At 44.0% G+C, this 14,108-nt stretch overlaps 1 protein-coding gene across 7 annotated transcripts in view; it reads left to right on the top strand.

The window, feature by feature from the left end:
• Positions 1-14,108, top strand: part of LOC116943217 (neurexin-1-like) — a 394,340-nt gene that overhangs the window by 260,646 nt on the left and 119,586 nt on the right. For 6 of the 7 annotated variants that reach the window (XM_032955895.2, XM_076067700.1, XM_032955893.2 and 3 more), the window contains one exon: positions 4,920-4,946. The exons of the other annotated variant lie outside the window; for it this stretch is intronic. In XM_032955895.2, coding sequence (XP_032811786.2) covers positions 4,920-4,946 — 27 coding nt within the window. The remainder of the gene's footprint in view (positions 1-4,919; positions 4,947-14,108) is intronic. 7 annotated transcript variants of the gene reach the window in all.

Genomic DNA, 14,108 nt, shown 5'->3' with positions numbered 1-14,108 from the left:
AAATGAGCTCGTTCATTATTAAATTTCACAGCATTTTTCGTAATTACGTATTTTTGGAAATGTGAATGAAAGTAAATGAATAAATAAATCGCAGCGTGCGTATGAGGCAGGACATTATTTCCAGTCCTCTTTTAACCTCCTTTAAAGCTCAATAAATTATATAAGGGGCAAATCGACATGCGCGCGTGTGCGTGCCAGATTAAATATGCGGAGAGGGAGTCTTTGGGGGGTTAATTATTGAGTCTGCTTTGCAAGGCAGAAAGCGATGAGAGGTTAAAGCATTTGCTGCGATTCATTCGTCCCGTTCCATTAGTAGCACGGCGTAGTGGGGGGGGGGGGGCAGCGGAAGAGATGGGGGAGGGAATGCATTTGGGAGAATTATCGTGTGCGAGCGCAGGATAAACTGGTCTGCTCTCTGTCTGCCGACATGATCTGTCACTCTTGTTCAACGCTCCTCACGAAGAAATGTGCACGTGGGGTTGTCCGTCTGCAATTTTATTTTTTACCCTCATTATTGTGTGCATGTGCCGGCTTGTAATGTCACACTCTGCAAACAAATGCACACTTCTTTCAAATTATTCCCTCCCCTCAATAAAAAAAAAAACATGATTTAATAATATCCGCGCCCAAGATTATGAATTCATAACCGTGCATTTTTCATTGTCGTTCACTGCCGCTTGTGCAGGTCGTACATCCATAAGTCAGCGATGATAATGGCGGACAATTGAACAGGGTTCCCACGTAGCGGAAGGCACCAAAGAGTGCAAGATGGGTATTTTTCAAAGTACACTGCCTCACTGAGGTAATATCTATGGGGGGAGATTGGGGGGGGGGGGGGCACTCTTTGTGCAATTTGACACGGAACTAAAAAAAAACGGCGGTACATTTTGACGCTCACCAAAACACTTCTTTGAAAACAATCCCGAAATCTTTCGTTGTTTCATTTCGTGCGTGTGTTGGGAACTCACTGTGGTCATCCTCGACAGCTCGTTCACCTATGTACTCTATGCTGAACCTCTTTCGTACCGTTATGTAGCCGTCCGCGCTAATTGGAGGTGCATGGGGAAGGACAAACTAAACACAAAAAGCAGTTTGAAGGACACAATTTTGCCCATTAAATGTGCTATTCGCATTTTTAACGAAAACAAATTAGCTTTTGGCTGGTGACATTGCGATTCGTGCATCTATACCGGTTATCAATGTGCACGTACACGTTTGTTATTGTTTACCCATCTCCAGAGGTTGGAAATTAGCGTACGTGTCTTGAAGGGACTTACAATAAAGAGGCAAATTTTTCTAGAAAATTTCACCGCACCAACTTATGTTGAGATTAAGACGAGAAATCGCGGGGGAAAAGGATTTGAAGCAGAACGTGAACAATATTTGAAAAAGAGGAAACGGTTTTCGAGGAAAATAACTGTGCTATCTGTTACAAATCCCTCTTAATACCTTTAATGATTCAGGTTGGAAATGAAATAGAAACCTGAACCTTGAACTAGAATGCACGAAAGAGGTGAAAAAAAATGCTACAAAGGAATGCCATTGGACTGGCGAGCCCAATTGGAGGTCTTTGTTAACCGTAGTCTTGGAAAAAAATAAATTTAATACTCAGCCCACCAACCGAAACAGAGTAAGGCCCCATGTTGACAAATAACAAAACCTCCCGTGTATTTACAATTCAATTTTAGCGTGTGACCGTATACAGACACACACGCGCAAGACTAATTCATGGGCACGGATGGCGAGCTAGTGCAAGCTAACATGAGAATAGACACACACACATATATATACTGGGTAAATGAACACTCCCAAAACACTAGCAGTCAGTCAATATCTTGTCAAAATGGTCAGAGCAGAACCCTGACAAAATAAGAGTCCCAACGGGACGGGCTGCATTTAATGAACCATTGTAGTGGAAACCACCTCCACCCGGTGGGACCTTCATTAGGCCATGTGCTCTATCGCCCCCACTTACAAAAGCAGCGATGCCACATTGAGCCCCAACAGGCTGCGAGGGCTGCATCGGTCACTGCATCGTGCACTTTCAGATATGCTTCTGCGGCCGTATGGAACGCTCTTCCTTCCGATATGGGGAAGCCGGTGCCGCTACGCTAGTTCAACACGTAGGCTTTCGCGACCAATATCACCCATAATACAGGTTGTTTTGGGTTAGATCACGTAAATATATAAACGTAGCATATAATCACAATAACACACATTACAGCTAATTACTAATCTCCAACTCATTACTAATCATAACCATTGACTGATTACCAAATCGATTATATAATTACTGCACCTGAAATGAGTTAAATGATGGCGTCACCCTGCTGCTCTATAAATAAAGATCGGGAGCAAGCGAGGGCTTTACCATTATGGCGAATTGCCCGATGATGCTGGATGTAATTACCAGCGAAACGTCGTACTCAAACTGTAAATGTTGTGGATTCACTCTTCAACACACCGGTGGGCTAAAGTAGTGAACTATTTGTCTTTTGTCAACGTGACACTTTTTTTGCTGATTGGCCGTGTCGGCTAGTGGAGGGTTACGACACATTTATAAATAACGCGATCTAACCCAAAAAACTTTATTATGAATAATATTGGTCGCGAAAGCCTCCGTGTTAAACTGTATAAACGTGTCGTTAAACCCGCCACCACCCAACACAGCCAATTAGTAAGGTTTGTCACGTAAACAGAACATGCCAATTCGTTACTAGTACAGCACACCGGTGTGTTGGAGAGCAAATCCACAACATTTACAAAGAGCTATGTACTTTTAAATCCTCTATATGAAAAAATAATTTCTTTATAACTGCTTTTTGTGTTTAGTTTGTTGTCCTTCCCCGTGCACATCCCATTAGCATAGTTGGCTACGTACGGTGTGAAAGAAGTTCAAGATACATGCATACATAGAAGCAGGGCATGTACCATCGAGTTAGATGTGGCCCAGAACTATGCCTGATGTTTACGTATCGCATCAGGTTCTCAGTTTAAGAACAGTAGGAGTTTTTATTATTATTTAAATACCCTTTGTTAATCCAGGGAAGCTTCAGTGAGTCTCAACACTTTTTCAAGAGATTCCTCATTTTGGATGTTGGGACAAATATTCGTGTAAGGCCGAGTTGACCGAGGGGAAGACTCAAAATCAGTTAGGGTATCGTTCAACGCTGACGTTAGCTATGGCTAGAAATAAAACTCAAGTTGTCTGGCTCATAGCACAATTCAATCAACCATCGTGCCACAGCTAACCACTATTCTGTATACAAAAACAACAACAGTGGCCATTCATCAGAAAAGTGGCGGTGATTCACCACCACAATAGTTATGACATTCTAGGTGCGCTTTGAGGCCATGCGCAGTATCGAAGGCTCACTGGGCACAATCACCCAAAGACAGGCACAAAAACATGAGCACGCACCACAGCATTTGTGCCATGCCGGGTGCACTTCGCGGCCACGTGAAGTGTCGACGGTTCGCTGTGTGCACACGCACGTGCACAATAACCCACGCACGCATGAGAGCACACACACGAGCACGATTACACACACACACACGCACGTGCACAATAACCCACGCACGCATGAGAGCACAAACACGAGCACGATTACACACACACACACGCACGAGCAAATACACGGGCGCACGCACGCACGGGCACCACGAGCACATGAGCGCGCGCACACACAAACGTACGGGCTACCCCACACCCCTGGGCGAACGAGCGTCACCTGGCTTTTCACACCCACTTTTCTGCGGCGGTTGACGACACACGGAGAACCCCAGCGCCATGACCCCCCCCTGACCCCACGTGAAAAATCTACTGCAGGACGACACTAACGGGGGAGAACTGCCTCAGTGTGTTTTGTCAATATTACCGAAGCCTCTGCGTGGCGTTTGCTGTCGTTGCAATCTTCCCCGTGACGTCCGATTCTAATTTAGTTGTCTGGCTTATGTATGCCAGATGTCTGATAATTGTTAACCTGCTGTATGCCATTTTCTCTTAGCCTAAGCACGATCGCGCAATTAAAACTCATATGTTGTGAACGTCGCGGCGAACAAGCTGCAGCAAATCAAAACAAATGAATCCTGATTTATTATTTAAAGTGGAAAATCAGCATTCAGACTGATCGTCAAAATCTTGCTTAATTTCATTGCGTAACGTCAACGCTTCTTCCGAGGCCTGACAAGTGCCATGCATTGAGTACGCCAGAAAACGGCGCTGCTTAATAATAATAATATATACACGCACACACACATTCGGCAAAAAAAAACTTGCGCATTCAAACATTTATATCCATTGGCTATTGGCGTAGAGTCAAACCTATTCATTTTTAAAGAAGAAGAAGACTTCTCAAGTGGGGTCAGGATGTCATGTGGAGCTGTCGTGTGCACACGGCCATTTTGCATCGGTAAAGCACTGCGGGCTCAATGCGTCCAAAAGTTCCAACCAAAACAACGAATCCGGCCCGCAGAAAACCGCTCTGGCAAAGCCCGCAACCCGTCTACCAATCGGTAAACGTTTGCAGAGTCTGCGTTATTAAATTAACAGTAAGTATGAAACAAAAATGATCCCTGGAACAAATCCTCACGTCGAATTAATTGCTGGTGAAACCGCACCAATGTGAGTGAGCAATTTTGAATTGGATGCTGAGTCTAGGAACCTTTTTTTTTTACGGCCGAGCAGCCCGGACACATCCCTGCAGCAGCCCCGCAGATGCGTCCACTATTTCTCACAAATATTTGAGTAATTACAAATCGACAAAATTGCTATTAGCCGATGTGGAATGGTCGATTGAGCGTTGCGTGTGTCTGTCCCCGGAAGGTGGCATTAATGATTTGTGGTTGTCCAGCAGCTGTAACCTTGAAGGATGCAATTTTCATCTTTTTTTCATCCCTCCTGCCCTCCCCCCATCTAGACTGTATCAGGATAAAGTGTAACTCCAGTAAGTTTGTTTGCACTCACATTTGAATATGCCGCATACAATGTCTGTGAACTTTACAACACCGTGTTAATCAACTGGGCACGGGCAGTAATGAAGAATTTAAACAAATATTTTATTTTAAGTTGTTGGTTTTTTTTAAAAGAAGCAAAAGTTTTACTCCATGAATGTGCTGCTTTGTTGTTACATTGTTGCTTGTTTTGCTGTGCAATACCCGGCCTCTTGATATAGGATGTGTCACACCTGCATTAACTACATTTCACTCCAACATAACTCTTAGTCTCAGGCTCTATATTCGGAGCAAATATATTGTGGTAATGTATACCGGCGCGGTGTACATTAACGTGCTTGCGTGTCGTGATAAACGACTTCCAAATAAAACTCGCACACTGTGCCGAATGGAACCTTAAACAGATTCACAAAAGAGCCGACCGCTGCTTAAGTAAAAAAAACATCAGCTCATGTGTCGTTTTCAGAGGAAGCTATTACACAGTGCACCCGCCGAATGTTTGAACAATCTGAGATGCCAGTCAAAGCCCGCGCAACCAGCGAGTATTAAAAAAAACACAAATGAAAAAGCATCTTAAGTAAAAGTTTCTCGAACAAAAAACATCGAGCAAAGCGGCCCAATGGGATGGTGCGCGCATGGCCCGTGCAATCATCCCATTTCCTTGTCCCAGTGGGGAAAACAACACGGCGTTTGATGAAGGAATTGACAAAATCACCTTTAAATTAAGCGAAAGCCAGCGACGCTAGAGCGAGGAGCATTTCCATCACGTGACCCTTGCGACGCCACGGCATTCGAATCCCAAATCAGCGCTCGCCTCCGGGGTGGGGGTTGGTGGATCGCTGCACCAGCTGCACCTCTCGAGTTATTTCCAAGCCGACACCAGCATTTACCATTACATTTAATTATAACCTAATATAATTTTATTGTAACTTCAAAAGTGTTAATATACTTACACAGTGCGTTGGATTTTATTGGCCTAATTAAGCCGTTTCGAACCCTGCATTTTTCGAGCACGATTTTTTTTTGAAACCCTTATGCATTAAACATTCATGTCCCCTTTCCTTTACCTGATTCTGGCCAAGTCATCACAATGACACCACCGGGGTGGGGCGAGAGAGCGGGGCCATCGTATCTCTTTAAACACAGCAATCCCAATTTAAGCTTTATCGAGCGTTAACGTATTTCGAAGTAGTATCACCACCGAAAGGCTGAAATTATACGGGTTTTAATAGCCGCGGCAATTAGCGGTAATTATCTCTCCCGTCTAATCGCGGGCGGCTCAGCGGAGGCTGTGGTTTGGGCGATAAACCCGGCTAGCTAGGGTGGCAGTGAGCGCGAGTTTGCACTCATTTGCATCGCCAGCAGAACGATGCCGTTTTATATTAATTTCTTTATTCATTCCACCCCCACTATTTTTTGTTGTTGAGTTAACGAGATAAGTAAATTACAAGAGCAGCTGATGACATCCAAAGGGGACATAAATTAAAAAAAAGATCCCCCTCATCTCAGAAAATTAATAACTGTGGGCAGCGTTGATGAGGATATTCGTCAAATTATTCCATTTATAAAATTGACTCCTATTGTTTATTTGCACCCAACAAATGCTTACTTTGCTTATTATCCTAATAGGCTTCTACCATGCTGTAGCCATTAAAGCGCATATAATTACAGTGAGCAATACAATCCCTGTGAATGTGTCACGAGCAGCTCGTAAATGCACAAACACAACGAGAGACCACCATCAGGATGGCGGCCTTATTGTTGAATGCAACACTTAAAAGTGCGCGCGTGCTTATTTTGGACATATATACACGAACACACGCCCGTAGCAAAAACATGCTAATGTCGTACAGTGCCGCTGTAACACTGTGTATGAAATGAAACACATCGAGGTTACACAGCAGATTTGCCAGGGCGCGTGCGTTCGCACACGTATAATAACCGCATATATTTATATGTTTTTTGTTTATCAAAGGGTCGTATGGCATTTTGTTTGATACACAGTCGTCGACCCAAAATCTACCCACCGAACCGAGCTATAGTCACCTTATACTCTTTGGTTCTACTCGGTAAAGTCCGGCCAAAACAGCACGAACGCTTCAAATCTAGAATTGAATTATAGTCATCTTCCTATGTGCAATTTGAAGTCGTCACACTGATGCAGCATTACACAAAAAAACGTAAACAAAAATTTCAACTCACATACAATTATTTCGACCGTGCAAATAATGCAAAACCCGCACCGTGCGGTCACCCAGAAAATCCATTCATTCTCGTTACGAGAAATTACCCCAAGGCGGATCCATTATTGTGGACGCTAGCGCCGGTGCACAGGGGTTGGCAGTCAAGGGATCATTAAATAAAATAAAGAAATTCCCGACCATCGTTACACAACGAATGGAACACTTCCTGACAAAACAGCATATTTATCCAGCATGGCTCTAAAACTGCCGGAAATGTACGCGTCACTGCGAGGCCACGCAGCCCGTCTTCTTGGCCTCGTTCGCAGCAACGGCCGAATTTATTTTCTTCCAAAATCCGTGTTTGAAAGTAAAAAAAAAACACGAAAGTTTGCGTTTTGCGCAGAGGTTGTCCGTTTGTATCTGAGCCACCCTGCACTCCCCATGGTCACCTGCACAAAACACCCCCTGAGGTGGGAATTTTTTTTTAGTAGCCTGTCGTTCAGAGAGAGAGAGATATACGTCAGAAGGGGCGGGACGGGGGGAATAAATCGCTTATAGTGCTCTATACCGGCGGCCACTTTCCACGAGGCATGGAACTGGAGGGCCTTTGTTCCAGCATCAAAGGCCAAATCTCATTTGTTAAATGTATATAGGTCTCCCATTGCAAGTGAGTGCGAAACGCAGAGTGGGTAGGGTTGGGCAGCTGCCCGGCCAACTGTTGACAGGGGCTTCAAGCCATTTGCTATGACCCCACAATTGATATATTTAATAGGACCATCCCTGGTAACAAGACATGGGCGCCCCATGGCTCTTTGCTCCCCTCGCTCGCACTTCCAAATAATGCAATGCCCCCTTGTCTAGGTAAGGAATGTCATCCGCATGTCCACCACAAATCATACCATGAATCTCAACGGACCTTCGCCTGCTTAAATGAAGGACACTGAATTTAATTAACTGAGCATGAATGAATTTTATCCGAAATGTTTTTTCTGCAACAACATCAACAAAAAAACAGGCGACATCTTGGCACTGTTTGAGTTGCATTTCAACAAGTAAGTACATTGTCGACTAAAGTGTAACCTCGATCTCATTTGTCGGGAGATAGGGTTTACCTTTTTTTTTTAAAGAGTGCTGCGTGGCACGTTAAAAAATGACTTTCCAGCATTTTGTGAGCGTTATTAAATGCCGATAATAATTGTTCCAGCACCAGTCTGTGCACTGGCCAGGCGTTGAGTCCATCTGTGCGCAAAACGTCATCTTGCGAGTAACATCACGGAGCCAAGTGATTCTATCACGGCTCGTATAGATTTTACGCAACAGTAAATGTCACCACACAAATTACCATATCCCGTTTTCTTGGCACAATTTTGACCCGATTTGCATAAGGTAATTACGTCCAATTAATGGTAATTAAAAGTCATCTTAGCATGTAAACTTAATGAACCAAAACACGGGGCTCTGGTTAAACCTGGCAACTCTCGTGTCGGATGAGCATATGTTGAGTTGACCCATTTACAGCTATCTTAATATCAACTTAGCATCAAAGATAATGCAGCTTAACACCAATTAATCATGTTTTAAAATTAATCCTTGGCCATAGAGTTGCATGCTATTGATTATTCTTAAATGTATTTATTACAGCTCTTCTGAACTCGAGATCATAAAAGTAGTTTCACATTTGTGTATTGTGCACTCGTGCACACACACACTGTTGCTCACCGTGGGATGTTGTACATTCAAATTCACCTTTTATGAATATTGTGCTTATCATTCCACAATACGTATACCCATTTTACACAGCTATTAATAGGAAAGTACAGATTATTATGCAACACTCACAATCGTAAGATTATTTCAAAAGGCAGATCCACACACACACATCACGGAATTGCTGTAATCGAAAAGAAACAGTTTACATTTAAGGGAGACTGCACGTTTTACCCATGACACAGAATCAGCAAGACTTACATCCAAACCAAACGGAAACCCAGTAAAGAGGATTCAAACTTTCAAAGTTTACAGCGCCACTGAGCAAGCATACAATCTCGATGGCCATACAGAGTTTTTCGATTGCCATCAACAAACCCCATTTCCTCTTCCTCTCCTCGTATGTAGCACAACTTGTGTGGCGGATCACGCAACACGACCATGTGTGACCCTGTCAGCGTTCAGCATGAGAATCTTGAATAGAACTTCTTCCACTCGGAATCTGTTTCCTTACTCAGCACCTTGCCAAATTGTATGGGCAGAACCAGAATCTTTATTTATCCTGGAGAAATCCGATGAGTTATTAAGCTCTTTTTCACGGATGTCCAACAAGTAGGGTTGGGTCAAAGGCGATCACACTCAGGTTGATCTCGTAAACAGTGTTTTTATATTAAAACGTTGGAACAATTGTAAAACAACACAGCTTTCCAGGAGCACACCGTGGCTCCGTCTGCACTGTCCCAAAAAATGGCGGGGAAATTGTAGAGCCCCCCCCCCCCCCGTCAATAATGAGTTTCCCTCAAAATCCAGGAAGAATGCCCCCAACGTTTGGCACTTGTAATTCCACAACATTTCAACAGCAGCTCACAATGTTTAAATTAAACGATGAACGGAGTGCAATGTTAAGGCCTGAAATGAAACATTTGAAATACGTCAGACGGGTCAATAGCTGATCTATGCCGATTTCAGCGTTTCATATTCATCCTATTGAGAAGAAAATCAATGATCAACAATCTCGTGTGGGGAACTCGTGACAGCCAATGGTCCTTTTGCTCACAACAAAAGCTGTCATCTGTTTCACAACAGTGGGCCCTTTTGGCACGATGCACGCCTCATGTTTTGCGTCACCGGTCACTGGTCAATGACCCAGAGAGGTTCTGCCTTCAGCCTAATGGGAAAAAGGCCACAACCTCAATTCACCGTTGCTCTTTAAGGATTTTTTTTTCAAAAACCTACTGACCATGACGGTAGCCATGCAGATAAATTGCTTTGAGTAATCCAGAGCCATCGTAAGGCAAGGTCGACTCCACTCCAATGTTCCAACGAAAGATATGACAAATCTCTCGCAGCCCTCTCAGCGTTTTGCCATCTGTGTTGCATAGTAAAGGAGGGCGCTCACACCTGGTGCTGTACATCGTTTTCAGACTGGTAGTAACCACCAGAGAGATGTGTCATGCTCTGTGAGGATATGTGGCTTCAAAGGGAAATTGCATTTTAATTTGGAGTACTGCATTTCAGCTTTTACGAGTTTGAAAACAACTGCGGATTATTTACATGTGCATTTATTTTGATTTAAAAAAGACCAGGGGAAAACATTACAATGAAAGTTCAGTACATGATTTTGGATTAATAAAAGCATTATATTAACATAGCTTTGTCCAAAATAACATCCTCTTACTATTAAATGTTAATGACGATGCATTTAAGTTTGCACTTTACGCATGGAGCTGTGAAAAAAGCGTTCATCACCTGCGCATACTAAGGGGAGCACGTACTGAGAGAGAAAGGTGCAGAACAAATGTCCACGTCGTATATTTTAATAGCCCACGTTTTATTTTTATTTGGACCAAATAATTAGAAATATGACGTGATTATTTAAATAAAAGTCAAAATCTATCAAACATAATGTGAAAACGCCGAAGAATAAATATTTATTTCAAATAGTTTTTGGGGGTTGAAGTCGACAATAAACCAAAATTATATCCGCAACCTCACACCGTAAAACCAACTGCAAGAAAAAATGTGTTTGGGTCAAAGCATAATAGATAGTTTTTTTTTTAAATGTAGAGCCAATCACAACACACAACACATTCCACAACTTAACCAGAGGCGAACATGGCTCAAGAGGCCCTGCCACCACAAGACACCGCCATCCTTGCACCCACGACCGGCCCATCTGGAAGAGTCACTCCGTAACCACGAGAGCACATCAGCGGAATTCATTATGTACCCCCGTTGACGCGACGAACGCCCCATTTAATATTCCGGCTCTGACAGATGACGGCTAACCCTGTGGTCGAGCCCGCCGACGATAGGGCCCCGTGGATGTTTGCCTTCCCACCGCCCCACTCGGTTGTTGCAAGGGAAGATGGAGATCATCTGGGGGCTTGGGTGGATGTCAAAAAGGGCATTAAAGGTCAAGAACAATTCTCGCAGGTTATGACATGCACTGATAAAATTACATCAACACCACGTATCGATCAAGACCAAGGTCGCCCGTGCGAATGTGTTACATATTCAAGACTGGCCCATGCAATATAGAATAATTATGACCTTAAAATATTTAGGAAAGCCTCAAAAGGGGCCTTGCTTAATTCATTTGAATAATTCCTCTGTTGAGTATTTTTGTGTTGCGAGAGGAAGGCAGAGTACGTGATGAAAACTCATAAGTACAAATGTGGAATGAGATTTGTCAACTACCTACTTTCCGCACTGTCACACACTGGCCACCTTGCAGGTTAGGTGTCTAACGCACATAAGATCATTGAGCCAGGTACCTGGCCATCGCGTTCTCATTAAAATCGAATACAAAACAGTAGGAGGCTTTGTTGGTCGAGCCTTTATTTATTGTTAGACCACATTTCGCATCTGGCTATAACAACAACTGACGATGTTTCTCACGGGCCCTTTAAGCAGACCCTGAAAAACCTTCTGCCCGAGGGCAGTAACTGTGGCAGGCAAAGTTAAACAAACAAATTGGCGATCTCAATTCTCCTACAGCTACCTCACGGGCGTGGAATTAGTGTTCAGGTGGCTGCCAGAATTTCCCAGATTTCTATCGTGAACCATTCTAAGCCACCTTAGCACCAGCATAAATCTCTAGCCCAATAAACAGTGGCCTTGTTATCCAGCGTATATTTTATTCTCACTTTACTGGCAGTGCCGTGTTGCTGGCTGCAGCAAAAAGAATAATGTGAAAGTCTGAAAATGCTGCAGCCCAATGGGAATAACATATTGCAATTCAAATAAACCTTACGAGGGCATGTCCAACATTTCTGTATTACCAATCGCCCACAATCTATGAACAGAACAGCTGTCTGATCTGCAGGTGCTCGAAAAAAATTGGCATGCATGATGATGATGATGACCTTTTCGTCCAGTAGGCTAAAGATTTAGCATGCAGGTGTGCACCGGCGCTGGGATATCTGCATTTCGCATGCTTCTTACAGGAGAATGACAAATGGGACATGGTACAAGAACGTGGCCCCACAAAAACCCCACACCTATTAGGCACCAGGCCTGGAAGACAAAGCTGGCAAATTAGGAAGGGGCCAGCCATTAAACCCAGCTGGGTGTCCATGTCCAACTTGTGTTGTACATAAAAAAAATAACATTCAATTTCAGTGCCGTAGTGGTGTTCGGTTGTACGTAGCACAGCCCTTTGCCAATCCATTGCGGTATGAAGGCCTCCCCCCCCCACCCAAGCTGGTTGCAGGTCATGCAGGCTATTTGGCCACGTTTCACCACGCTGATCAATGGTGTTTGGTAAAGACGGTGAGCACAGGTGTAGGAACGTAAAAGTGTGGGGCAACAATTGATTTTGCTGCACTTCCCCTCTGCTGCCCGAAATGTAGCTCCGCAAGCATAAAAACACCTGGCGCGTGGGCCACTAGTCCAGGCGCGTGGGCCACCAGTTCAGGCGCGTGGGCCACTAGTCCAGGCGCGTGGGCCACTAGTCCAGGCGCGTGGGCCACCAGTTCAGGCACTATGCAGGCTCAATCGTACTTGCCTGCTAAGCTTCAGAGAACTGATGATATCAGGTCCATTCCAAGTTATTTTCTGATTGGTTTCAACGAAGTATGTTGTTATCCTGGTTCTATTGAATAATAGCTGTCAAAGAAGAGTGGTGAATAGTGCATAGATGGAGCCTTAAAGTGTGAAAGACCCACCTTGCAAAGCTAAGAGGTGCCTGCAAGAGGCAGTACAACAAGTAGGGTTTTTACAAACTATCGATGCAAATATTGAGAGCCATCCACTCGTATGTGTGGCTCGAAGCAAGCTATTCTGAATTCCTCTCACGTGGAAAAATACTCAAAGAATTGGCCAGTTATCACAAGCAGTATCCTTATGAAAACGTCTTAAAATGGATTCATTTGGGAATATATATATTATTATTAGAATAAAAAAATAATTCATAGATAGACCTTGGTCAATGCACCGCTGGACGAAAGCTTTCCCACGCTGTGTCGAAAATGGGATTTATTTGACCATACTGCTCAGTGAGAGTTGGTGAATGGGAGCCCCAAGGCCAGTTCAGATATATCACTCGTCACTGATGTTAGCAATGGCCGGGAATCCAACTCAGGTTGGCGGGCTTATAATGCAGTGCATAGATCACCTTTTGTCAACCTTTTATTATTGCAATAATACAAGAGAAAATGTACACAAACCCATGCGCAACTCTATCAGATGGACTTAAAGTGGACCTTCCCAGAAACGGCACCTGTCTGGCAGCAGGGCTTTGTCAGCATCAGCAACTGTGTGCGCCTGGAAGCTTTCATGACAGGGACTTAGCATTTGTAACTGGCACATTAAAAGTGAGAGAGAGAAAAAAGTCTCGTTACCTGTAATCCTAGAAGAAAACTAAATCCACATTTCACTCTTCAGCCAATGCCGCTGGCCCCAACTGCCCCGGAACTGACCCTGGCCCTGTTCCTTTCATAGCTGCATTTGTTAGCGTCAAGAGCCACCTTGCTGAACACAGCCACAATTGCATACCCGTGTCACGTTGCGTGAGGAGGAGCGAACGTGGAAATCAATTAATTGGGACACTGCAATTTTTTCCCATTCTATTTTGAAATGCGCCGATTCAATGCATGTGAAGGCAGCGGCTGAGAAATAAGTTGTGACGGTCGCCTTGTTTGAACAAAACCCTGGCAAATTTGCATGTTAAATATGGACGCGGCTACCAGCAACATCAGTTCTTCACCATGGTCGGCGTTGAATGACAAGCACGTGGGACTCGAAGCCTCGGGCAAAATCCTG

This window comes from Petromyzon marinus, chromosome 17 (genome assembly GCF_048934315.1).
Source record: "Petromyzon marinus isolate PM22_M1 ecotype Great Lakes invasive population chromosome 17, UKy_Petmar_22M1.pri1.0, whole genome shotgun sequence".
Taxonomy (NCBI): domain Eukaryota; kingdom Metazoa; phylum Chordata; class Hyperoartia; order Petromyzontiformes; family Petromyzontidae; genus Petromyzon; species Petromyzon marinus.
The sequence above is the reverse complement of the archived record's forward strand: the minus strand, read 5'-3'. Positions and strand labels throughout refer to the sequence as shown.